Below are 25,439 nucleotides of genomic sequence, written 5' to 3' on the forward strand. Positions count from 1 at the left end.
GCTTGTTCTTCTGATTTAGCTGATATTTCACAAGAACATTACTTCACATTAGAGTAGGTGATAGCCTCACTCTTTTGCTTTGATAATATTTTAAGTTATTTTAATAGAGCATGCAGTTTCATAAGGAAAACATGCTAGTTACCGTTACAAGGAGGTGCCAAGCTTTTTATGCTTGTTTTACTGGTATTTTAAAACACCTTATTTTATCTTGAAGGCCTGGGTTGTTCCTCTGACTTGCTGATTTTTACAAATTAAGGCTCTCTCTCTATCTCTCCCCCTCTCTCTTCCTCTCCCCCCTCTGTCTCTCTCTCTCTTCCTCTCCCCCCTCTCTCTCTCTCTTTCTTCCTTTCCCCTCTCTCACTCTCTCTCTCTCTTTCTTCCTCTCCCCTCTCTCACTCTCTCTTCTTCTCCCCCCCTCTCTCTCTTCCTCTCCCCTCTCTCTCTCTCTTTCTCTCTCTTTCCCCCCCCCTCTCTCTCTTGTTATGTATTTTATCCAGTCGCCAGAATATAATTTCTTTGTTCTTCCATTGTAAATTTATTTTGTAGGTACCATTGACAAGGATGTTGTAGAAGTTACTTCTTGCTTCCATGTACCACATAGTGAAAGTGAAGATCAGGTAACATTTATATATTTTGCTTTTTACAAATTATAAAGGTGGTCTCCTTAGTCTTTGTTTTGAATTACTGTTATTCTCATTTATTAGTTATTAAATACATGATGTTTTTGTGTGAAAGTAAGACCAGTGTAAAAATCCAGACTGAGATAAATTAAACCAGTTAATACTCCCCCCCCCCCCCCATTTTTATATCCCTGTGCTTTTGACTAAAATTTGTCTTTTTCATGGGGCTTTAATAATATTTCTGGTTATTTAAAGTGTATCTGCATCACACAGCAAAATTATCAGTTCAGTTGTTTTGAAAGGTGTAGAAGAATGAAGCACCTGCAATTACCAATCACTTATGTATGCTACATTTTAACAAGCTTCAGTTGAGCACAAATTAAGTATTAGGGTACAGACCAGACAGATTAAGGAGGGCCTGCAGTCTCCTCTTTAATAGGATAACTTCTGTTCTTTTTTAGTTTTAACATCAATTTTTTCTTCTATGTAAAAATTGTTTCTAATTTATTTCCTATCTGCTTTTAGTTTGTATGTAATAAGGGCTACACTACAGATTGTGTAAATAGCCAATACACTAAAGAATGAAAAAAAAAACAATCTTTATCTGGAAGCCTGTCCCTAGCAGCTGACAGATCAATAAGGTTTTATGATGTCCTAAGATGAATGTTTACCTCATCTATGACATGTTGTCCCATTTAGGATGAAAATTATCACTCTATGCCATTACAAGATAGTGGAAAAGAGCAATTATTGAGATGTGATCTTTTTAGTTGTTGCATGAAAAAGGCATTGTGGGCAAAACAAATTAAAAATGGGATTGAAATGACAAAAAATGTAGTCAGGATTTTTTAATGTTTCAGGGGAAGAGCTCTCTATATGATTTTGATCCTAGGTCCATTTCCATCATTTTACAGCTCAGTGTGTAAATTTAGCATTGAGGGTATCGTCATCCAATATCTACCAAAGCTGGGTGGGGGCCCACCCAGAATTTTGATTGAGTGCTTCCTTTGGTGTGCAGGCTAGCCAAATGTTCTTCTTAGTCTTCCAGGTTTCACTATTGAGTCATCACTAGGAGCTTTTTTGTGGGATGATTAAAATTTTGTATGTACCTCTGAATGATGAAGTGAACTTTTGATTTATTCTTTTTTTCATTTCATCAGGGAAGGATGAAAGTCCATCTGAAGGGCAGTGTATAAAGTTTGGGAAACTTATACCTCTAATTTCTCAACAGATATTTTCTGTTTTAGGAGGATTTCCGAGTGGATTTTCAAGTTTTGCTGGTCAAGTGAGGTTTTTTTTGTTATATTTAACTTACGCTTTGTTTCACCTACCTATATTCCCTTCTTTCAACCTAGTCTTTAAATTTATACTCAAGACCTTTCTACAAACAGATTGCAGTTGATACCCGCTCAGCTCACACTCTCAATACCCACTCTTAATACATCCATTCAAATAAAGCGGGGTTAATTATAACCCCTCCCCCTTATAGCTTGATCCAAAGAACTCATAACATGTTGGAAAATTTGGATGTTTAACTCTACTTTTTTAGGCCAGGAGTAGTTTCAGTCTCTTTTTCCCCTTTTCTCTCAAATCTTTAATTTCTCATTTCTAACAACTTTCATTTGTACATTCAAACCTCATACAAGTTATGCATTATGAAACGATGTAGTAAAGTTCTTGTATGCGAATTTGCTTTATAAATTCTAGTTTAACAAGTCACTATTTAGTAGATAACTTCGAAGACCACACTGCCTTTCCATGACGAAAGTAAAACAGTTCAAAATAGGGATGGTACCTTTTTATTGACAGTGAATAGATATACAATTATTTAACTGGATATTTCGAACACATATACACTATGGAATTTTTCACATATTGTAGGCTATAAAATTAGTTTATTTGCAAAGTTTCAGATTTGTCTCTCATATATCTTTTGAGATGTGAAATAGTAAAGTTTAAAAAAATAAGGTAAACATTTCTACCATTAAGGTAAGCTTTGAAATTTTTCAACAAAACAGTTTTTGTTAAAAAAGTAACTTTAAAAAGATCTATTTAAAAAAATATATAAGTTAAATAATTTTATATCTATTCACTGTCAATAAAAAGGTATCATCCCTATTTTGAACTGTTTTACTTTCGTCACTATTTAGGCAACTATTTTTTCTGTTGGATATTCTTTGGTGGCCAGATTTGCTCTCCCCCTCCTCCGCTTTGTAGGTATATGGCGGAAGGAGATGGTATCATATGATATTTACTGGTGGAAGGTGGTATATATGGTATTACATTTTTTTATGACGAGTTAAAAACAACAAGTTAAGAACAGCCCAAATATGGTCGAATATGACATATTCGAATATGACATATGGTAAATATGACATTTTGTGGGCCAAGCAGACAGAAAATTTTCCATGCTACATGGTAAAAGGTTGAATGTTGTTGAATGTTACAATAAAACGGCCTTCCAAATGTAAAAACGCGTACATACACCTTTCGTTATTCCAAGAAAATAGTCTTCAAAGTTTTGCAAGTTTGCGGCACTTTTCCCACCCATTGCGCCACACTAGACAGAGGATTGAAGTGAAAAGTTGTTAGAATTGGTTTTAGACAGTATCCTGTCGATTATGCAATTAAAATACATGCCAAAGTTTGCTGACACTGCTAAATGTCGCTTTTTTGACTTTGGCAGACGGGACAAAATGTTGTGGATGCGTGTTCAGGGAATTTTATTATGACGTTTTTGCATATACCATACGATTTGCCTCTTTGAGTTAAATTCAGTGGTATATCTAACTCAGAAATTGACTTTTCATTGGGTGGCCCTAAAATTCTCAGACATGGCGTTAAGTAAAAAGCAGTGGACTAGCAGTATACTAGGTACAAGTGTTTAGAACCCAGGTACCATGAGAGATTGCATAAAAAGAGGGTTATTGTGTATAGTTTATGAGGCGACTACTTGTTTCATACTTGTAGGTGTCTCTGGAGATGGAGTTTGCCAAAGGAATGCATGAGCTACATAAGAAAGTTAACTCAAGTGAAGTAATTGTTGGCTGGTGGGCCACTGGGCGTGAAGTGAAGTCTCAGTCAACTCCTATTCATGAATATTATGCCCTCCAATGCTCAAACCCTATTCACTTGGTTGTGGATACAAGCTTGACACGTGACAGAATGGATATTGAAGCTTTTGCGAGGTACTTTTCTTGTATTGGTTTTGAAATTTTGCTTCCACATATTCATTTTATTTTATTTCAGGACTATATTGGTGCTCTTGGTTTAGTGATTGTTTCCGCTGTTAGCTAATTTTTTTTTTCATTTTTTTCTTTAAAACGCCAAAAATGACACCAGATCTTTATATAAGTGCAGTAATAGATCTGCCTTTGTCAAAAAAACCCCTAAACCAGAGACTGACAATCCATCACCTTGAAAAACAAGAAAAGTGGCTTTTTGTATTTGAAGCTTTTCTTCTTCTTTTTTTTCCGCCAGGAGTAGCAGGCTACTGGATGATTGTAGAAAGGTGTTCAATTGCTAATTTAAATTCTATAGCTCATACCTATGTGCTTTTTATAAATTCCTCTTGATAACTCCATTGTAAAGTAGCATGTGTCATTAAAATTGGTACTTTTCGGTGCCATTACTGGGGTGGAAAGGCTGGGAAGTATAACAAGGATGCCACTGTAATATCCATGATCAAAAATCTTTAATCACAGGATTGTAGTCCATCTCGTACATTCCCGCTCCCATCTACTTAGTAAGAGAAAATCGAAAAACAGGTTTTGGAAAAAACTGCATAGTAACAAAAATCACTTGTTAATTTTTATTTTGCCAAAAATTTAATTCTTTATTTTGTTGCTTTATCTTCACTTTAATATAACTATTTTGTTTTATCTTTTTGTCTCTCGAATCCATAAAAATTATTTTAAGGGACTGGAGATGGATTTTATAGTTGGCATCTCGTATATGTTGCTGTCTGGCATGTCTCTACCTTCATTTTAGTATTATTTTTTTTTTCTAAAACCCAGAAAAAATATTTAAAGAATTCAAGATGGAATTTTTACTAGGAAACTGAGCAAGCTGAATCGATTTATCTAATCTGCTTTTCACCATCTCTTTTGTTCTTGAGGTGCAAGCTACATTACTGCTTTCAATTCTTTAAAAAAGTATTTTATTCTTATCTCCTTGTTTGATAAAAGCTTAAATTAAATAGATTTTATTTCGTTGTGTTTTAGAGGCCTGAATAAACAGTGCTTGTTTGAACAACTGGTTGCTGATAATGATGAAAGACACAATTCCTTGTAAATAACTTCGCCTATTAAGAGATCTACACCCATCTGTCATGAAAGGGAACAATTTTAGCTAGAATAAGTTGTGAATGTAGAACAAAAATGTTAAACATGAATTTTGAGAGAATTTCTTAGACAGGAAGAGTGAAATGTGTTTTTTGAGCAGATTGAGCAGACTTAAAGGTATTTCCTGTTGTCAATAACACTAGGTCATCAGCAAATTTAATGTTTGTTCGAGTGATGTTCATGTCCCAGAGGGAATGTGCGCAGTCCTGGCAAACTCAGTATTTTTAAGCTCATTTTTGGTCCTATGCCCCAAAATACTAATACCCAGGCCTACTCTCACTGGGTGCCCATGTTGCATATAAGTATTCGTAATAATGCAACACTTGCATTTTTCACGGTATGTTTTCCATGCATTCGTTCCCCTGACAGCTTTGTATAGAATGGGTAATTGTAAAATTTGAGAGGTAGTTAACATTCCATATTTCTATTGGTTGCAATTGAGCCTTCCAGAATTCAACCGGACTAAATGTACTTTTGTAATTTCTGGGGTTTTAGTGCAAAAACACTTGGTCGGCTCTTATATTGTACCTGTGCAAGGCTAATAGAAAAAAAAAATCAATAAAAAAAACTAAACGACTTCTTTCTGTCATTAGGTTTGTTTATAAAGCCGTTTCATCGAAATCAAAAATGTTATAAATGTTCTTCACCATGTAACGACTGGTAAAAAAAATCTCAAAGCATTAGGTGGAAAAAAAGGAAAGAAGAAATCAATTGATGAAAAATTTATCTTATTGATTTCATTTATTTTCTGAGTGAAAGGAAATAAAGCTCTTGCTACTCCTTTTGTTTGAGAAGTATTATTTTGCCTTTTCATATAAATCTATTGCGTGGTTAGAGTTTCTGGAATTTCCCTTTCCTGAACCCAATGTTTCCTAACACTTCTAGCCCCCTCAGGGAAGGGGGCCAAGCATCTAATTGGATATCAGAAGCTGATATTCCTATTGTTGTATCTCCAATATCCAATGATGATAGCCTGAATGAAACCATGATTACTGTCTCTGAGCCACCAATCTCTGAAACTGACCACCTGCTAAATGAGGATTTTCAGACAGTAGGCAGAAAACAGAAACGAAAAAAACCTTCTATGAGTCCTCCTGAAATAATGGGACTCTCAAACCCAAATCCAGCTGTGGAGATAAAGGACAAATCCATTATCCTTTTTGCCCCAACAGTAAAAGATCAATCCTTCTCTATCAAAAATATTACTAACATTAGAATGAATCTTTTCAAAACTTTTAGATGCAGCTTCACTGTGAATGTGAACAGAGATGGTTCACTAATGGTTATGTTTCTAGACAGAAATGAAGCCTACAAAGCCCTTAGCCTAAATAAAATTGGCAATATCCCTGTTACACCTGAATGGTGGAAACCAACCCTGAAAAATTCTTAGAAAATAGTACTGTACAACATACCATTGGAACTGTCAAATGACGACTTGAAAGATGGCCTTATGAACAATAAGGGGGAAATGCTGGAGGTTCTGGATGTTCATCGTATGGGCAAACTAGATTCTAAGGGAACAAGAAGTAGTAAGAGTGTCCTCTTTATCTTACCTGCTAGTTCCCAATTTGACTCAGTATTCCTTTTTGGTCAGCAAAAAGCTCATAAAATATACCAAGAAAAACCTCTTCAATGCTCAAAATGTTTTAAGCTTGGTCACTCATCTAAGTATTGTTCTTCTTCTGTGCCAGGGTGCCCTAATTGCCTTGGTAATCACTCCCTGTCTACAGAAAGTAGATGCACTGAAGTGCCTAAATGTACAAACTGTGATGGTAGACATCAATCAACAGATCACAATTCATGTCCTAAATATGTTCAACGAGCTAAAGTTTTAAAGATTGCTCTTCAAGAAAATGTTCCTTTCCCAATAGCTGCAATGGAGCTGGCCAAGCGGTCCAAAGTACCATCAGGTCCAAGAGGTAATGAGGCCAAAGAAGGGAATTTAGCCCTTCCTCAAAAACCCTGGCTACAGGTCCACAAGAACCACCCAAATCAGGCACTCATACCTCCTACTGAGACTTCTTACCCTCCATTGGCTAAGGAGCATCCCAAGGTGGCTGAAGCTAGCCCATCCCTCAACAATCCTAAAACTAAGCCTAAATCTTGGTCTGAAAGAGTGGCAGCTTTTCCTAATATTTCTACTCAAGCCATAACTATGCAAGATAGAGTTGGACCTCATATTACTAATTTAATTAAATATGTTGCATCAGTGGACCTAATATTACAATCAAATATGGCTAAAGATAAAAAAGCCAGTATAACAAAAGAAATTGCAGAATACTACTTTTCCAATTCTATTTTCAATGAAATAGGAACAGAATTATCATCCATTCTCTCAAAATATCATGCATGTCACCTATTCAACCCTTCCTATGTTAACTAAGCTGCAGATCCTACAATGGAATTGCGTCTCTTTAAATTCAAATAAACTTGCTGATCTTATCCAATGTGCAAATGATAAGAGAATAGGAATTATTTGTCTACAAGAGACTAATCTTCATCAGTACAAGAAAATCAAAATGCCTGGGTACAAGTGCTACAGGAAGGATAGATCAACTAACAGAAAGGGAGGGGGTGTGGCAATTTTTGTTCATGATTCAATCCAACACTCCCCTCAACCCTTAACTATCTACAGGGATGAAATAGATGTTGTAGGCATATTAATTACCTTAGCTAATGGTAACCATCTTGCCATAAAATCCTTTTATAATCCATGTGGGAGTAAGGACATCCAAAGTATCTTGGAAACAGAATTATCAGGTAATAATACCTTTATTTTTGGTGATTTTAATGCCCACAGTCCTCTCTGGGAACAATCAGCAGGTAGCAACAAAGCAGGAAGAGGAATAGAGTACATATTGTCCAATTTTCCTGACACCTTGATTTTCACTCCATTTGACTTTCAGACCAGGTATAATATTTCTTCTAACTCTTTCTCAACTATAGATTTGCTTCTAGGTCCTTCTTCATATTATGATTTAGTTCAGATGGTAAAGGTGTCGTCTCTCCAATCTGATCATTGTGCAATTCTTACATCATTTCAAGATTTATGCTACACTCCCAAACCCTACGTCCCTACATTTATCAACTCCAAAGGTAATTGGTCCCTTTTTCGTGAGATATTAAATGAAGTAGATTTTTCCTTTGTTTCTCCTAATTATGATATTAATGCCATTGAGTCTAATTTGAGATCAATCCTGCTGGAGTCAGCTAAATCGGCAATTCCAATGACTAGGGTACGTTTTTACAATGGCTCCAAAAGACCCAAGAATTGGTGGAATGATGAGTGTAGGGTTGCAGTTCTGGCAAAAAGAAAGGCTCGTAAAATGTTTCAAAAGCACCCATCTCAGTCAACAGCAATCTTTTATAAGCAGTCATGTGCTAAGGTGAAACTAATTTGTAGGACAGCTAAACAGAGTACATGGCTGAATTTCAGCTCAAGTATCAGTTTTAGAACCCCAATTTCAAAGGTCCATAATTTCATTAGCCAACTAAATAGTGGAAAGCAGCCTAATGATGACCGTAGATATGATATCATTCAGGATGGATATCCAATTGTATCAGATAAAAAGAAGGCAGATCTGTTTACCAATGTTTTTAAAAATGATTGCTCAGACTTTCATCCCAGCCGACCTCCCTTTTGTAATCTCCCTCTTACCTGTTCTTATAAGGGTACTCTGATGAAACCTTTTTCCCAAGATGAATTTTGTGTAGCACTTAATTCTCTTAACATCAAGTCTTCCCCAGGTTATGACGGTATTTATATGAAGTGGATTCTTGAGTCCCCAAAGGTGTTTCATACAGCCCTCTTAAGTCTTTATAATCTTATTTGGTCAAGTCAAAAGTTCCCAGATGCCTGGAAGATTGCTCAGGTATTCCCAGCTTTAAAACCTTCTTATTCATCTAATGATCTCAAGTCTTACCGTCCTATATCAGTATTACCTTCCTTTAGTAAAGTTCTGGAAAGGCTTGTCTTATCAAGAATTGAGTGGTTTTCTGAAGTCAACAATCTCTTTCCTAGTGAACAAACAGGTTTCAGAAAAGGACATAACTCTTTAGATAACATTACCCGGCTAGAAACTGATGTTTATAACTCCTTCAAAAAAAGACATGTCACAATGGCTGTTCTGTTTGACTGGTCGAATGCCTATGGAAATGTAGTCCACAATAAATTATTGGAAATCCTAATAAATCTTGACTTCCCGTATCCTTTTATAAGTTTTATAAAGTCTTTTCTAACTGATAGATATTTTTACGTTCAAGTAAATCAGTCTAGAAGTGAGCAATGCCCCATTACGAGAGGACTTCCTCAAGGTGCAATATTGAGTCCTCTTCTATTCAACTTGTATGTTTCTGAATTTCAAGTATCTCATGCATCATTTGGCCTTTATGCAGATGATTTGATCATTTGGAAGTCAGGAAGGGATATTAGCCTTCTTCAAAGCCTTATTCAACATGATATAAGTCTAGTCCAGAGATTCTCTTTAGCATTTGGCTTTCCAATATCAATCAGTAAAACTAAAGCCATTATATTTACTAATGGTACTCTAGATCCTCCTAATCCACTGACAATTTTCTCAAGGGAGATCCCATATTGCAATTCAGTGAAGTTACTTGGTTTATTAATGGATTCTAAAATGCAGTGGCATGAACATATTAATTCTTTGAAATCTCTGATTATTCAGAGACTTTGTATTCTAAAAAGACTTGCTGGAAGTAAGTGGGGATGTCACCCAAAGATTATTTTTGATTTTTACAAATTATATATTCGTTCAAATATAGAATATGGGATTCAAATATTTTCAGCTCGTCCCCCATCCTCATTCAAAATCCTTGAATCTTTACAAAATTCTGCTATTCGAATAGCTTTGGGTGTGCATAAGCATACTCCTCTGTCAAAGTTAAGAACACTGTCGGGATTGGTGTCCCTAAGTGAAAGAGCATCTAGTCTAAGGATAAAGTATTTCTCGCAAATCCAGGCTTATGGAGCCAAGCATGCTGTATATGCACATACCTTTGCTGAGAAGTCAGCCTGTCCCAATGCCCATTCATCATGGAATCAGTTTCAACTGGAGGTCCCAAACTGGAATCAACATTCGCTTCATGCATATCCCTTTACTGAGTCCCCCCCATGGGAAATGAGTCCTCCAAGCTGTCAAGTAGAACTTATCTCTATTAGTAAAGATTTGATTCCTAATTATGAGATCCAGACTATTTTGGCTGAACACATCTCAAAGGCTTACCCCAACTATAGAAAAATATATACTGATGGATCCGTCCAGAGGGAAAGAGCTGGAGCAGGAGCATGTATCCCATCCCTGAATTTGAATATTTATTCTCCTCTCCCATTGGGATCTTCTATCCTGTCTGCTGAATTATGTGCCATCCGCCTGGCCTTGGATGCTCTTATAAATTATAACATTGAATCTGAAAATATACTCTGTCTCTCTGACTCTAAATCAGCATTACTACTGATCCAAAATATTAATAGAATTGCTAATGACAAAGATTTATATAATATTAGAAGACAGCTTCTTAATCTTAAGATCAAGGAAAATGAAGTTTATTTTCAACATGTTCCTAGTCATAAAGGTATAAAATATAATGATATGGCTGATTCTCTAGCAGCAAAGGCTTCCATGTTATCTCCTAGTCCTTCCTCTGACCTCAATTCACGAGATATTATCAGGCAAAGATCCAAAGTTAATCACAGTACATTAATGTTATCTCCATTTCATACAAGATTAAATACAGTGCTATATTACCGACTGAAATCAGGTGCCCTACTTCTAAATAGCTTGTTATTTAATTGGAAGCTACATCATTCCCCTTTATGCCGAATCTGCTTTTCAACAGAGGAAACAATCCAGCATATTTTATTTGATTGCCAGGCTCAGAGTGAGGAGACTGTTGCTCTTAAGCGTTTCTGCTCCTTGGCTAAGATTCCAAATACTTATACAGCTATCCTGGATTCTAACCTGCCATGGGAAATTGATCGTAAGATATTTAAGGCAGCAATTGATACCTTAAAGAAGAGAAATATTGTTTAATAAGGATTAAAGCTTGAAGAAGTCAATTTTTAATGGGACGTAATTTATCCATAGTTTTTGATTGTGCAGAAGAGAGCGGGAATGAGTAGGAAGAGCCGTATTGGTACCGGCCGGCCTAGTGCCTTAAACTGCTGGGGACAGGTAGCTCAGGTACTCGCACTTCCCACAATCAATAAAAGTTTATTATTGTTCATAATCGTATATATCCATTGTTCGCAGACTGGAGCAGAATAGCGCTTCCAGTAGCTAGTTTTTCTGAAGAAGAAGTCAAAGAGGTGAAAGGACTTGTTGTTAGTCCATATACCTCCCTACAATTTTTGGAACTGGAACTGGTGCATTAAAATTATGATCCAAATCGTCTGTCCTCCTCTATTTGTTGACTTGATTAGATTGACAGATTGATCAATTCAGTTTTGGATGATACTTGATTTAAAATATTATTTCTATATTCACATTTTGAATGTTCTGTATGAAATTCAAATAGGAGCTGACAAAACTAAAGTAATTTGTGATGCCGAGTAAAGCGCAAAAAATTGTTTGGAGATTTAAAGAAGCTAGAAACTAGAAGCAAAAGTATTCGATACGTATTTTCATTTGGAGGGGAATTAAGTTCAATTGGCAACATGGTCATCTTCCACTTTTTATTCTCTTATTTTTTTTCACAAACTGCTTGACTAGTCATTACAAAAAATAAAATAGAAAAAAAAATAATAAAATTAAAACAGTTTGAACGCTCAAGTACACACGCAAACATAAAAACCTGAACATTTTTTCCGCGTCTTGACTGGTGTTTTAAAAGTAATTAGTTTATTTCTTGATGGACTTTTTTGTGGACTTTGGTTGTGTTTCATCTGAAGGGTTTTAATTTCTCGAATGCTTTTTCGCTTTTGCTTCAAGCGTTTTATTAATTTTTTTCACAAACGGCTTGACCAAGTCCTTACAAAAAAAAAATTAAAAATAATAAAATTAAAACAGTTTGAACGCTCAAGTACATAAGCAAACATAAAAACCTGAACATTTTTTCCGCGTCTTGACTGGTGTTTTAAAAGTAATTAGTTTATTTCTTGATGGACTTTTTTGTAGACTTTGGTTGTTTTTCATCTGAAGGGTTTTAATTTCTCGAATGCTTTTTCGCTTTTGTTTCAAGTGTTTTATTAATATTTTTCACAAACGGCTTGACCAAGTCCTTACAAAAAAAAATTAAAAATAATAAAATTAAAACAGTTTGAACGCTCAAGTACATAAGCAAACATTAAAACCTGAACATTTTTTCCGCGCCTTGACAGGTGTTTTAAAAGTAATTAGTTTATTTCTTGTTCTTTAGCTGATGATCTGTTTTGTGGACTTGGGTTGTTTTGCATCTGAAGGGTTTTAATGTCTCGAATACTTTTTGCTTTTGCTTCAAGTGTTTTATTTTAAAGTGTGTTTAATACATTTTATCTTTATATTCATTTATTTTTCATAATAGTAACAAAATTTGCTTCTTTAAAGAATTCCACTGATACAATTAATTTACTTTGGACCAATGTAAAAAAAAGATTTGGATTTTATGTTGTTTTTTTTCTTTTTTTCTTTGTTTTCTTCATCTTTTTAGTGTTCCTGTTGGAGTTGTCGGAAAAACAATGGGTCTCATGTTCACGAAAATTCCTGTGGACATTGCCTGTACTAATGCTGAAACGGTTGGACGTAAGTAATAATAACAACACTTATGATATGAAAAACAGATAAAGTGAGAAAATAAGTGTAAAAGAGGAATAAGAAAATACAATATCCATTTGGCTGGCAAAGGAATACTTAAACGCGATAAGCAGAAAATTATACAATAATAGAAAAGTAGATTGTTGTTTGGAAAGTCAAATGAAACTGGCAAATATAATTGAAAATTTCTTATGTGAAAAATACAGGGAAATAAATGTGAATAAAGGGAATAGAGAACAAGAAAGGGAATAAGGTAATACAAGGACTAATTTGCTTGCAAAGGAAAACGTAAAGGAATCTAACAGATGGACATGAAAAGAAGTAAAGTAAGTTTTTGCTAGAAAAGTTAATTTAAGCTGTTGGACCTAAGCTCTAGAACTTAGAGTGCGAAAAACGGTGATGTAAATTATACAACATAAAATATATAATAGGGTAAATATAGTAATATAATATTATCATAAATAAACAATATAGTATTGTAGATTATTTAAATACTTAATTCCACAAAGGAAATAATCATGTAATATTTATTCTTTTTCACAATATTTTTTTCAATAGTAATGGTAAAAATCTGAACATGTTCTAATTGTATGGTGATAATTATCATATTGGACATTGTTAAAATGTGTGTTTTTTTCGTTATCTTTTTCTCTTTTTCATTGTATTTATTGTTTAATCGGTTTTTTTTTTTATTCTATTTTATTAATGTTCCCGGATGTGAAGCTGAATTATTCGTATTTAGTATTTATTTTCGGATTTGTATTATGATTGTTTCCCCATTTTCTTATTGAAGTGTTATATTCGTTGTTTCTATATTTCATTTCGTTTTTAATTGTAAACCGAAGGACTAACAAATTATTGGTCTTAGTTGTACTTAGTAAATACTCAGAACATTGCAATTTACTACAATAGCCAAAATAGATAATATAGGAATTGTTCACTCAAATTACCACTGTTTTGCTGAAACTACAAGTAAGAATAAAACTGTAAAGTGTATTTAAAATTCCTCATGTAAGTTAAAATTTCCATTGTTATGCTACCAGTTAATCGTCATAAATGTGTATAAGTACATAATATTTTGCTATGAATAACAAAAAATTGCAATATTGCTATAAAAATTTTTGTTACTTTTTTACGAGTCGGACAAAACTTTCGTTGGGGGGGGGGGACCGTATACCTCCTCCCCTCCTAGATGTGGCCTTGGTTACGCCTTGGCTTTGTTTAGATAGATTTATTTTCTGATAGATTTTAGACTTAATATTGAACTTTTTTAGTGGACTGTTTGAAATACTTCTTAATGAACATAACTAATTTTCAGTGGTAGCGCTTGAAGCAACAAAGCATACTCAACGAAGACAGGCCATTCAACCTGAACTGCTGACTGTTGCTGAGTCAGTTAACGGGCTTCTAGCAAAGTCGAATGCTGCTCTACAGGTAAGTTCTAGTGTTGCTAGAGTAATTGCTGCAGATTCAGTTGCGGAATCTCTGGGAGTCAGTTCACGGGCTTCTAGCAAAGTCAAATGCTCCTATATAGGTGATTTCTAGTGTTGCTATTATAATTCCTGTAGACTCAGTTGCAGACTGTTGCTGAGTCAGTTAGTGGCCTTTTAGCAAAGTATGGGCTTCGAGTTCAAGTTCTTTCAAAACCAATAAAAAAAATTCCACAAAACTGTCAAATTAATGACCCATAGTGAGGTTAACTCGTGTGTGGGTTAAGTACTCAGCAATAAATAAGTAAGACTATCTCCAAATACCGGAATAAAAAGATGGCCCTTCGACGCTACACATGGTAATAAAAAAACAAAACGCAAAAAAAAATCAAAATGACCAAATAAAAAAAAAAAAAAATAGAATGAGTTGGAACCCAAGAATTCAATTTAAATTAATAGTTAATAAATTATTCTTTAAACTAGTTTGTTAATCTAACTCTACAGATAAGATTTAATATTTCTATTTTTATTTGTAGGCTTTTTTCTAATTCAATTTTTGAATGTAATCATGTTTGAAATCATAATCAGAGGTAACAACACTAAAACTGTTGCTAGTTGCCAATTAAAGCGTGAAAAATAGTTTTCATTTTTAAAGAAGCCAAAGCAAGTTTCTTTCAACATATATTTTCATTTGGATAGAAAAGATGTTCAGATGCCAGCCTGGCCATAAATATATTGTTTGCATTAAATAGTATAGTTTAATTGGCATCTGTTGTCTGTAAACGGTCAATTTTTTTTCTGTTGTTGCTGAAAAATGGAAAAAGAAATTGCAAGATTGCTAGCAGTGCTTGACTGCAAAAAATCAAAACACTTTCCATAGCATATGCACAAAAAACATAAAAAAAAATATTTTTCCTTGTAAAAACTACAGTTAAACTAAGTTGCACATAACATAACTACATGACTACATACATAACATATACATACATAACTACATAACAGATATTTTACTTTCACATCCGAAATTTTTTTTCAACTGAAAAAAAAATAATACAAGCACAAATTAAATAAGACAAATTAAAAAGTGTAAGAATCAAACAAAACAAACACTTATATCCTAACAAAGAGGTTTTTATGGCTAGAAGGTCTGAAAAGGGACAGGAAGCACTTACAAGCAACAATACCTTATCAATACCAGCGTTGCCAACGTGGTACATTTGAGAATTTTTTGGTACAATACAAATTTTCCGGTGCATTTTTGTTTTCTTTTTTTCCTTTCTGTCTTGAATGTCTGCTCAAGTTTTAGTTTATCGAAATTTTCTTCTTGCTATAGCAAATTTTTAACCTGCTGTTCGAACGGTACAAATTACTCTCTTGTGTTACAATTGTAGTCGAAAAACTAGTGCGTTTTAATTCCAAACGTTGGCGACGCTGCTCAACACGCTGTTCGTTGTTTTGTCTTAGATATAATGCAAATATGTATAGGAATATAAATGTATGGTAAAAAATTAACAGTCTGCTTATGCAAAATTATTTATTGGTCTAGTTGTGTACGGAAATGTTTTGTTTTATTAGTTGAACTCAGGTCAAAGACTTCTAAATAAATCCATTGTTTTTATTGAATGGACTAGCAAAAACTATAGAAGTATGTCAAGTCTTTAAATTGGTATTTTTAACTACTTTTTTTTGTTTTACATAGGACCACATAAAATCTAAAAAAATTCAATTCACACCTGTTTTTGTAAACTCAATAAAATGACCAATATTCCACAATAAAATTCGTGAATCGGAAGGAAGTGTATTGTCGTTTATTGTTAAAATTGCTTTTCATTTTTTCAGTTTGTTGATGAAGCGATGAAAAGTTATCCTGATCCAGCACTTGGGCGTCACCTTTTAGGACTCGTTAACTCTATACCCAAAATGAATTCTGATAGTTTTGATTCTTTACAAAATGATAACATCAAGGTAAGAGCTCCGTGTTTTCTCTGAGATTAAAGTTTCTGAAAAATAGTTTTAGTCCGACGGCCAGTTCGGCAAAAGACGCTTAGTTTCGAAAACACCCGACCCAAAAGGTACAGTCAGTCTGATGACACCAGAGTTTTATAGACCAGAAAATCTTGATTCAGAATATGCTTGGAACTCTGACGGTGTCTGACGCTAGCTTTATCCCTAAAACACTTTTTATTTTCTTTCATATTTGATTGTCGGAAGTGTGAAACCCCTTTTCGATACGTACCAGTACCGTCTAATTCGTAAAAAAATTAATATAAACAAATTTTTGATGCGTCTGTCAAAAATTTTCGTAAGCCCCCTCCCCCCCCAAAAAAAAAAAATTCTTTTGTAAAATAAATGGTTAAAGTTTTTGAAAAATAGATTCTGAAAAATATCTGTTTGAGGGCATTTTCGTTGAAAATGTCTTTTTGTCGTATTTTTTAATGAAACATTGAAATAAACGACAAATTTGCCCCCCCCCCTTAGATTTTTAGAAGTATATTCCTCCACTCCCCAAATTTTCTTAGATTGCCGCCACTGGCTAAGTCGGCTGTTACCCGTATTGGTTTGCTATTAGTACTTTTTCTGATTTCTATTTGTGGCTTTTCTGGATTATGTATTCTTTAGTTGTACTATTATGAGTCAAAAGCTAAATTCTGAGCGCTTAAAGGCGAAAAATTCAAAAATTGCAAATCTTGGCTAAGTCAAATTCCTGGGACATTGCTAAATTCAGAGTACCTAAAAAGTGAAAAATTGAAAACCAGAAACTCTCTAATAAGTTAATAATCAGGCTCTTGGTTTTGATGAAAAAAGTCAAGTAAAGGTACTGCTTCCGCATGTTTGTGTTTCTTGAAAACTTTATATTGATTTTGAGTGGGTTTCCATAGCCTTTTTGGGCTGATGGTAACCATGGAAAAAATCATGAATTTGGAGCTTGGGAAAAGTTTTATATTTTCTCCGGAAATTTGGTGCTTGTACAATAATGTAACAGATGAAAAGAAGAAAGTCCAACAATATTTGTTGTATAAAATAAAACGCCATTTTTGTGAGCTACCCTCATTATAAAACTTAAAGTTAAAAACTCAAATTTTGAAAGCATTAGCAAAGTCAATAATTTCAGATACCTTAAATATAATGTGTTTGAAGCTAACTGTCAAAAATTATAAGCATCAGACATTTTTTTATTATTTTTACAAAAGGGAGAAAAAATTGAAAAATAACGCAGCCAAGTTCAACATGTATAAGAACCCTACCGTGGAGTCGCTTGAAAATCATATTAACAGAAACTTAATCCCAAGTAAGTTAAACCCCTTGAAACTGGCATATTATGTGGAAAACTAAGAAAATTCTAGGGATATCACAAAGATATTGAATCTTGAGGGGCTAGACCTGAAAACCTCCCCCTCCTTTGTAGGTGCCTTAACCATCGTTTTTATCATTGAGATTAAAAATCCTCTATTAAGAACGAACAATACCTGATTCCAGCAGTGTTTAGTTTCTAGCAATTTTGGAAACTATTGTGACGTTCATAATATAAGTTTGGAATATTTTGAGGTAATACTAGTTTTTTTAAATATGTAGCCGTGCATATATTGGCAAATCATTCATCTACAGCTTTTAAAAGATGTTCATCAGCACACTCTGTCACTCAGACACTCATTTTGCTGTTTTTGCAGCTAAAGAAGAATAATTAAAGAATTAAAAGGGAGATATCAGCAAATTGGAATGCCTTGGGGATATTATTTTGGCAATACTTTATTTTTCTAAATGTATGATAATATATATATGGGTGAAATGTTCATTTATAGATATAGAATAACCATTGGCAGAACTTTCTGTCACTTATACTCCTATTCTTATTTTATGAAGCTGATCAAACAGTTCGTGGTAACGAACTGTAGTAAGGAGCGACCCGGCTCAATAGTAACCAAAACTAAAAAAATGGAATTTTGATACCAATAGCTACATCAAAAGAATCGCATTTTAATGCTGATTTCAAATATATAAGTTTCATCAAGTTTAGTCTTACCCATCAAAAGTTACGAGCCTGAGAAAATTTGCCTTATTTTAGAAAATAGGGGGAAACACCCCCTAAAAGTCATAGAATGTTAACGAAAATTACACCATCAGATTCAGCGTATCAGAGAACCCTACTGTAGAAGTTTCAAGATCCTATCTACAAAAATTTTGAATTTTTGTGTTTTTTGCCAGAAGGCTGATCACGGATGTGTGTTTATTTGTTTTTTTTTTTTTTTTTTTTTTTTTTTTTTTTTTTTTTTTTTTTTTTTTTTTTTTCCAGGGGTGATCGTATCGACCCAGTTGTCCTAGAATGTTGCGAGAGGGCTCTTTCTAACGGAAATGAAAAGTTCTAGTGCCCTTTTTAAGTGACCAAAAAAATTGGAGGGCACCTAGGCCCCCTCCCACGCTAATTACTTCCCCAAAGTCAACGGATCAAAATTCTGAGATAGCCATTTTATTCAGCGTAGTCGAAAAACCTTATAACTATGTCTTTGGGGACGACTTACTCCCCCACAGTCCCCGTGGGAGGGGCTACAAGTTACAAACTTTGACTAGTTCTTACATATAGTAATGGTTATTGGGAAGTGTACAGGTGTTTTCAGGAGGATTTTTTGTTTGGGGGGAGGGGTTGAGAAGAGGGGGATATGCTGGGGGAGCTTTCCATCGAGGAATTTGTCATGGGGGAAGAAAATTTCCATGAAGGGAGCGCAGGATTTACTAGCATTACTTAAAAAAAACAATGAAAAAAAAATATGAAAAAGTTTTTTTTCAGCTGGAAGTAAGGAGCAGCATTAAAACTTAAAACGAACAGAAATTATTACCCATATGAGGGGCTCACCTCCTCTTAATACCTCGATCTTTACGCTAAAGTGTTTTTAGTAATGTCAACTATTTATTCTATGGCTTTTGTGATTCAGGGGTCATTCTTAATGAATTGGTACAAAATTATATGTTTTACTAATAAAAAGATTCGTAAAAAATTAAAAGTTCTAGTTGCCATTTTAATTAACCAAAAAATTGGAGGGCAACTAGGGTTCCTCCCCTGCTCTTTTTTTATCAAAATCATTCGATCAAAATTCTGAGAAAGCCTTTTAGCCAAAAAAAAATTTAAAGAAAAATGCAAATTTTGTTTTAATTATTCCTCTGCGGAGAGTCAAAATCAAAACATGCATTGATTAAAAAACGTTCAGAAATTAAATAAAAAAAAGCAAGTTTTTTCAACTGAAAGTAAGGAGCGACATTAAAACTTAAAACCAACAGAAATTACTTCGTATATGAAAGGGGCTGCTTCCTCATCAACGCCCCGCTCTTTACGCTAAAGTTTGTTATTGTTTTAAAAAGAAGAATTGAGAGATAAAGTCAAACTTTAGCCTAAAGAGTGGGGCGTTGATGAGGAAGCAGCCTTTCATATACGAAGTAATTTCTGTTCGTTTTAAGTTTTAATGTCGCTCCTTACTTTCAGTTGAAAAAACTTGTTTTTTTTATTTAATAAGGTACAAATCAAGAATTCTAAGTGGAATTCTAAAAATCTGGAAACTTTGAAGGATATGAATTAGGTTAAAAACCCCTCTTTAAAGAAATGATTTTGTTTTCATTAGAGGAAACATCCTATTCCAGCTTAAGTCGAATCGAAAAAATTCAATTCGAATTTCGTACTGTTCTTTGAGAGAAACATTTAAAGTATCCTTTCTTACTTAAAGGATTTTAAGTTTATTTTTATTTCTTTTTCTTTTTTTTTATAATAAATGTTATGATATATTCTAGATACTTTATGGATCGTATTTGGAACTTTCAAATGAATCATCAGCCCAGATATCTAATTTAGAATATGTTAGATTTTTTACTGTTATAAGCTTTGGACCATAGTAAAGGAGTAAAGAATAGAATAATCTATTTTAATTGCTACTCCACAACGTGCTTAATGTACGACATTACATAGTCAAGCTCACACTTTAAAAAAACGGAAAAGAAATTGTTTTCCTATCTAATATTAGTGCTCGGGGACAACACTTGTACATTTTGTTTTTACCTTTTTCACTTTTGTGTAGTTTTTACTTACACTTCTCTCGGTTTCTGGTTCTTTATAATTGACTTCCTCAATTAAGACATTTAATTGTAGAACTGTGAAATCATTCCTGCACAACAGACGGATTATGCACTGCACATGCCTTAGTACCATTTACTATACGAGTGCAAAACCTTTTGTGAAGACTTTGATCAACACATAAATAAAAATAATAAAATACATTTGAGGATGTATTCCATATTTCAGAAGGGAATAAACTTAGACGTAATACAAGTACTTCCGATAGACCTCACATTCTTGTCTTCCGTGTTGAAGAAGATGACCTGGGGTGCGAACTGTTAGACAGATAATATTTTAAATAAAATTTAATTTATTTGTGAACCTCGTCATCAAGGATCATTCTAACGTTGCACGCACGTTTTACGTCACTTAATGAGTTACAAATCGGTTGATTTTTTGGTTAAAAATTAATAATTAAATTAATTTTTTTAATTTTTATTAACTAACTTTAAATACTATAATTTAATTATTAATTTTTTAAATTTTTGATTAATTTATTAATTAATACTATTAATTAAAACAATTAATGGTATTTTTAGACAGATAATATTTTAAATAAAATTTAATTTATTTGTTTGTCCGTAGCTATAAGTAATAATCGGGTGAACGGCATAAGTGAATGGGGTAGAGCTCACAAAGCATTATAGAAAACAAAGTTACGAGCGTTGAGTCATAACCGGCCGTACTCGAAACACTGGGCCTAATATCTGGAATATGTTGGATTCTGAGCTCGAATTCCCAAAAAATATTAATATTGTCAAAAGACGTTTTACGAAAAAATATCTAATATTTTTTTATGTGTGGTCTATCATTTATAAAAATGATTTTGATGATCAATCTAGCCTTTGGCTCTTGTACAACATGAGTATTATATTGTTAAATGGTGTAATAAATATATGTCTCGTGTCTTGTACCCCTTGTCAGGGAGACTTACAAGGTTTCCACCCCTAGTGATTTATCAGTATTTCTTGTGATTTTCTATATTGCCTAACAAAAAATCACTAAATCAGTACGTAAATCATTGAAATTGAAGAAAATCACTAAATCAACCAAAAAAAAACGCTAAAATCTAGGGATTTTTTCACTGGGTGGCAACCCTGTAGAATTGTAATGCGACATGCAACATTGTTTTTGACATGTGTGTTTTTCACCCCATGTTTCGGGCGTGGAATGCATGAAAAAAAAATCACGTATTTAAACCCCAGACATAAAACTCAGCTACAACAGGGATCCAGTGCTGTAAGATACTACTAGCGTTTCAGAATTAACATCCCACTATAGCATGAATTAAATCGTCTCATTTCTGTTATGATTGATTTGAAACTAAAAAATCATGTTAAATTGCAATTGTTTTTACTTTCTGATTATTCTTTAAGACACAAAAGTAGATTTAAATCTGGTGGAGTCGAAACCAAGAGGCAAAACTGAAGTTTTGTTTTTTACAACCCTGTGGATTGTATCTCTGGGTTTGGCGTACGCCAAGGAGAAGTCCTATCCCCGCATGCTTTAAGTTGTCTATTGCCTCCACTTTAGCCTAGCCAACTTATTCTAGCCTAAGTCAACTTATTACTATTGAATGTCGGTATTTCATATTTAGCTTACGCCGACGACACCTTATTGATCAGCCGATCAAAATCTTTTTTGTCTAAAAGGGTTGGTACCGTTCGTGATTCACTTTGTAAAATGGTTTAATTTTAAATACTGACAAGTGTGAATATTTGTGTTTTAACTCCCGTGCATCGTCATTTCTGCTTAAATGTTGTGATTTCACTTCTCTTATTCTTTGTTCTTTGAAATGGTATTTCTGTATGCTCCAGTATTATGAGTATTCGTAATAAGCTTGCAGATGATTCTAGAAAAAAGACTCAGGTTGGACATTCTAAAGTTATAGTAAATAGGGGAAATTTTAAAGAGAAAGCCTTATGTCAGTTATATTCAACATTTGTAATCATGCTGTGCTTTTTCCTTTTGGTGTTTTAGTCTCCTAAAATGCCAGGATGTTTGGTGCCTGTGTTCGTATTACTTTTGATATCTTACGTTCCTTCTTTATTTGCCTTCACGTACTCGGAACCAAAAACTTATTCATAATTATAGTGCATTTGGCATGACAAATAAACTTGAGTTACTTCACGTTAAGTTGCTTAAGTCAGCCCCTGGCACGCTCGGGCCGTACCACGGGCTCATGCATCTTTTCGTTCATTTGTAGAGCTTTATATTTGTGTTGTTTTGTGTTTTTTCCCTTCTTTTTTTTACTTCTCCTTTCTCCTGTATTTATTAGTGGGTTATAAATAAATTATTGTAATTATCATTAATTCAGTGTAGAATTCAAAGAATAAATTTTTAATAAGAAAATGCTTTGCCTTATTGTAGCATTTTGGTTGTGTTTTTCTAATATATATTTCTTTACTTCCAGGACCTACTGGCAATCATGTACTTAGCTCAGCTAACCAAGTCACAGCTCAACATAAACGAAAAACTTGCCATGATTTCCATGCAAACATAGATTTTATATATTGGGCTTGGAAATAAACAGTAAAGCAAACTAACTTCTTTTTTTAATTTTAATTTTTTTTTAAATTGAATCTTAAGTTTTGATTGGCTATCTACACTGAAAATATTGGTAAGTTTTTCAAAACTGACACAGGCTAAACATACAGCCTCTTAAAGAAGGGCCGGAAAGCTGTTTCAAAAGGTTGACGCACTTATTATCTATACATACCCTACTTGAATTACCGCATCCTTGAGATTTTTCCCAAGATCTTGAAATTGCATCTTGAGCTTTGTGTTTTAGGAAAAGTGTATGTATTTAAAATTGCTCAGAAAAAGTAGATAAGGAAAACATAATGCTGTTACCCTTTGGTAGCTCATTGGATTTACCCTCTGCTTGGTAGTACGGGGACCTGGGGCTCGATTGTCGCTGCAGCAAGGTCGGGTAACAGGCCTGCTACCTGCTCCTGTAAATAAGAGACCCAGCGACTGAAGCGTTGATTCGACCCCTAATGCTCCGTCAATGGACCGAAAGGATATTTATTTTTTTTTACGTTATATATCTTATAATTTTGGTCCACTGGTAATTTAGCCCTCTTTGAAAAGGGATAACGAATTGCACTTTTTTGCAGTGCGTTCTCTTTGCGTCAACTTAAGAAGGGCACTCGAACTCCTTTTGAAGGGCAAATGTCTGCTACTTTTTAACCACCTAGGTTTATACTATCATTATTTGGAAAGAAAGAAATCTTGCATCTCCGTGAAGATCAAAACAAAGCTACACGTTTTTACTCCTTCTTTTTTGAGAAAAAAAATAATTTGATATTTTTGGTTAAATTCGGGTGATATCCAATGTTTTGGCAAGAAAATGGCCTCTAGTTCACATCTTACTGCCTTAAAATACCAAAGACACTAGTAATCAAATTGGATTCTTTAAATTGGTTAAACAGACACTTGCACGGCCATATATGTCTTTAAAAATTAGGAAAACACAGGAACTCAATCCTTAATGAAAAAGGCCTCCATGCTCAGTTATGGTGGTTTGCGCTTAGCGAGTGCCAAGTTTGAAAATAAGGGGCATGTATGAAAAATCGATAGAAAATGGGCGAAAAAAAGTATCATGACGGAGCTCTAGAAGCCATAACTTTCCTGATGCCTATAGCTAAAGATAAACAATGTCACAAATCCAACCTGTGCATTAATTTGGATATTATTAAAATCATTCAAGATTTTAACACTTTAAATTATTAGTAAATTTTTTTACAAATAAAAGTATCTTTTTAGAAACACCAAGTAGGCTATTCTATCATATTCACTCCCTTAGTTCACTATTGGCACATTAATAGGATTCTTATTTTCTTCTGATTCAAAAATAATCATTTATTATCTCTCTAGCTTTTTTGTTCAATGGCCCCATATTATGGTTGTGCTATTGCTCGAGGATCAGATGCAGATAAAATTGGTGTGTCAGCCGTTAGGTTGGTCTTGTTGGTAAACCAGAAAAATTTCCGCTTACTTCCTTTTGTGATTCAGTGTGGCAACAAAGGAGAGAATTTACGCCACGAAAAAAATCTTTATAATTCTATAACAACCAAAAAACAAATCGTAGAAAATCCTGGTTTTCAAGTATGATAGACCTACTGTGGCTCATTTACTTTGCTGCCTTGGGATATGTTAATAAGGTATGTTTGGTCTTTTCGCATACAGTTTGCGAAATTCTGATTTGGAAGTAACAATGAAAAGGAAGGAAAAAAAAATACAATGCATGTTCAGAGAAAGACAGAAGAGAATTTTGACTAAACAAAAAAACTCCCTCTTACCTTATTTGTTACTAGACTTCATCGAAAATAAATTATCATCTTACAAAGAATTTTACGCTTGGCATCTTCTGCATTCCTACTAAAATTTTGAACAAAACATCTCTGTCTAGATTAAGCTTATTAAAATAATTGTTCTTTACAAGTGTTTCGGAAGAACATATCGGATTCTTGAAACGATATTGTGACCAAAAAGATGATAAAACTCATTAGCGTACTTAAGAAATGATTAATTCTGGTTTGTATAAACGGTATACATGCTTGGATAAATATTGAAAGTTGTAAAAAACTACATCACTTTAAATTTACTAAGAGATAGTACTATCCTCGTTAAAATGACGTAGTTTTTTTTTATAGATCCATGGACAAAGGAAAGAAAATACATCCATCTAATGCTTTAATTCTGTCAAAAACTTTTTGATTACCTGTGTTACAATCAGCTTTGTCTGTCCTAATGGTGTTGATGTGTCGGTTATGATGCTCCTTCATTATCGGTAATCTATTTTTTTCTTTGGTATAAATCAGAACCAGCTACTATTATCGAAGTGCAAAGGGGTTTAAGGTTAGTGGGGGACTTGTCTCCCACCCTATTTAAGTTGTGTATTTCTGGGGTCGTGGCTGAGATGTCAGCTAGTAGTCCTTACCTTAGACCCTTAGATTCTCGTGTGCTTCCAGAAGCGTCCAGGGCATTTACAAGCAGCCGCCAGTCATCCCTCATGTGCGCCGCAGCAAGAACCTCTTCCCACGTCGGTTGAAGGGAAGCATTTATGTTTCGCAGGTACGTCTGATAAGTGCGCCTGAGTCTATTGCGCGGCCTGTCTCTTCTTCTTCCCTCTGGTTGTCTCTGGAACGTTGCTTTTGGGATCGGGGATTCATCCATACGAAGTACATGCCCCAGAT

General features: G+C 34.1%; 1 protein-coding gene across 1 annotated transcript in view; it reads left to right on the plus strand.

The window, feature by feature from the left end:
* LOC136027436 (eukaryotic translation initiation factor 3 subunit F-1-like) overlaps positions 1-22,780 on the plus strand; it is a 35,292-nt gene extending 12,512 nt beyond the window's left edge. Inside the window, exons 2-7 of the mRNA XM_065704712.1 lie at positions 547-617; positions 3,591-3,808; positions 12,608-12,699; positions 14,030-14,145; positions 15,981-16,106; positions 22,652-22,780. Of these exons, the coding sequence (XP_065560784.1) occupies positions 547-617; positions 3,591-3,808; positions 12,608-12,699; positions 14,030-14,145; positions 15,981-16,106; positions 22,652-22,741 (713 nt within the window). The 3' untranslated portion in view covers positions 22,742-22,780. The remainder of the gene's footprint in view (positions 1-546; positions 618-3,590; positions 3,809-12,607; positions 12,700-14,029; positions 14,146-15,980; positions 16,107-22,651) is intronic.
* The last annotated feature ends 2,659 nt before the right edge of the window (positions 22,781-25,439 follow it).

The sequence above is a fragment of the Artemia franciscana genome, chromosome 5 (assembly GCF_032884065.1).
Source record: "Artemia franciscana chromosome 5, ASM3288406v1, whole genome shotgun sequence".
NCBI classification, from domain to species: Eukaryota; Metazoa; Arthropoda; class Branchiopoda; order Anostraca; family Artemiidae; genus Artemia; species Artemia franciscana.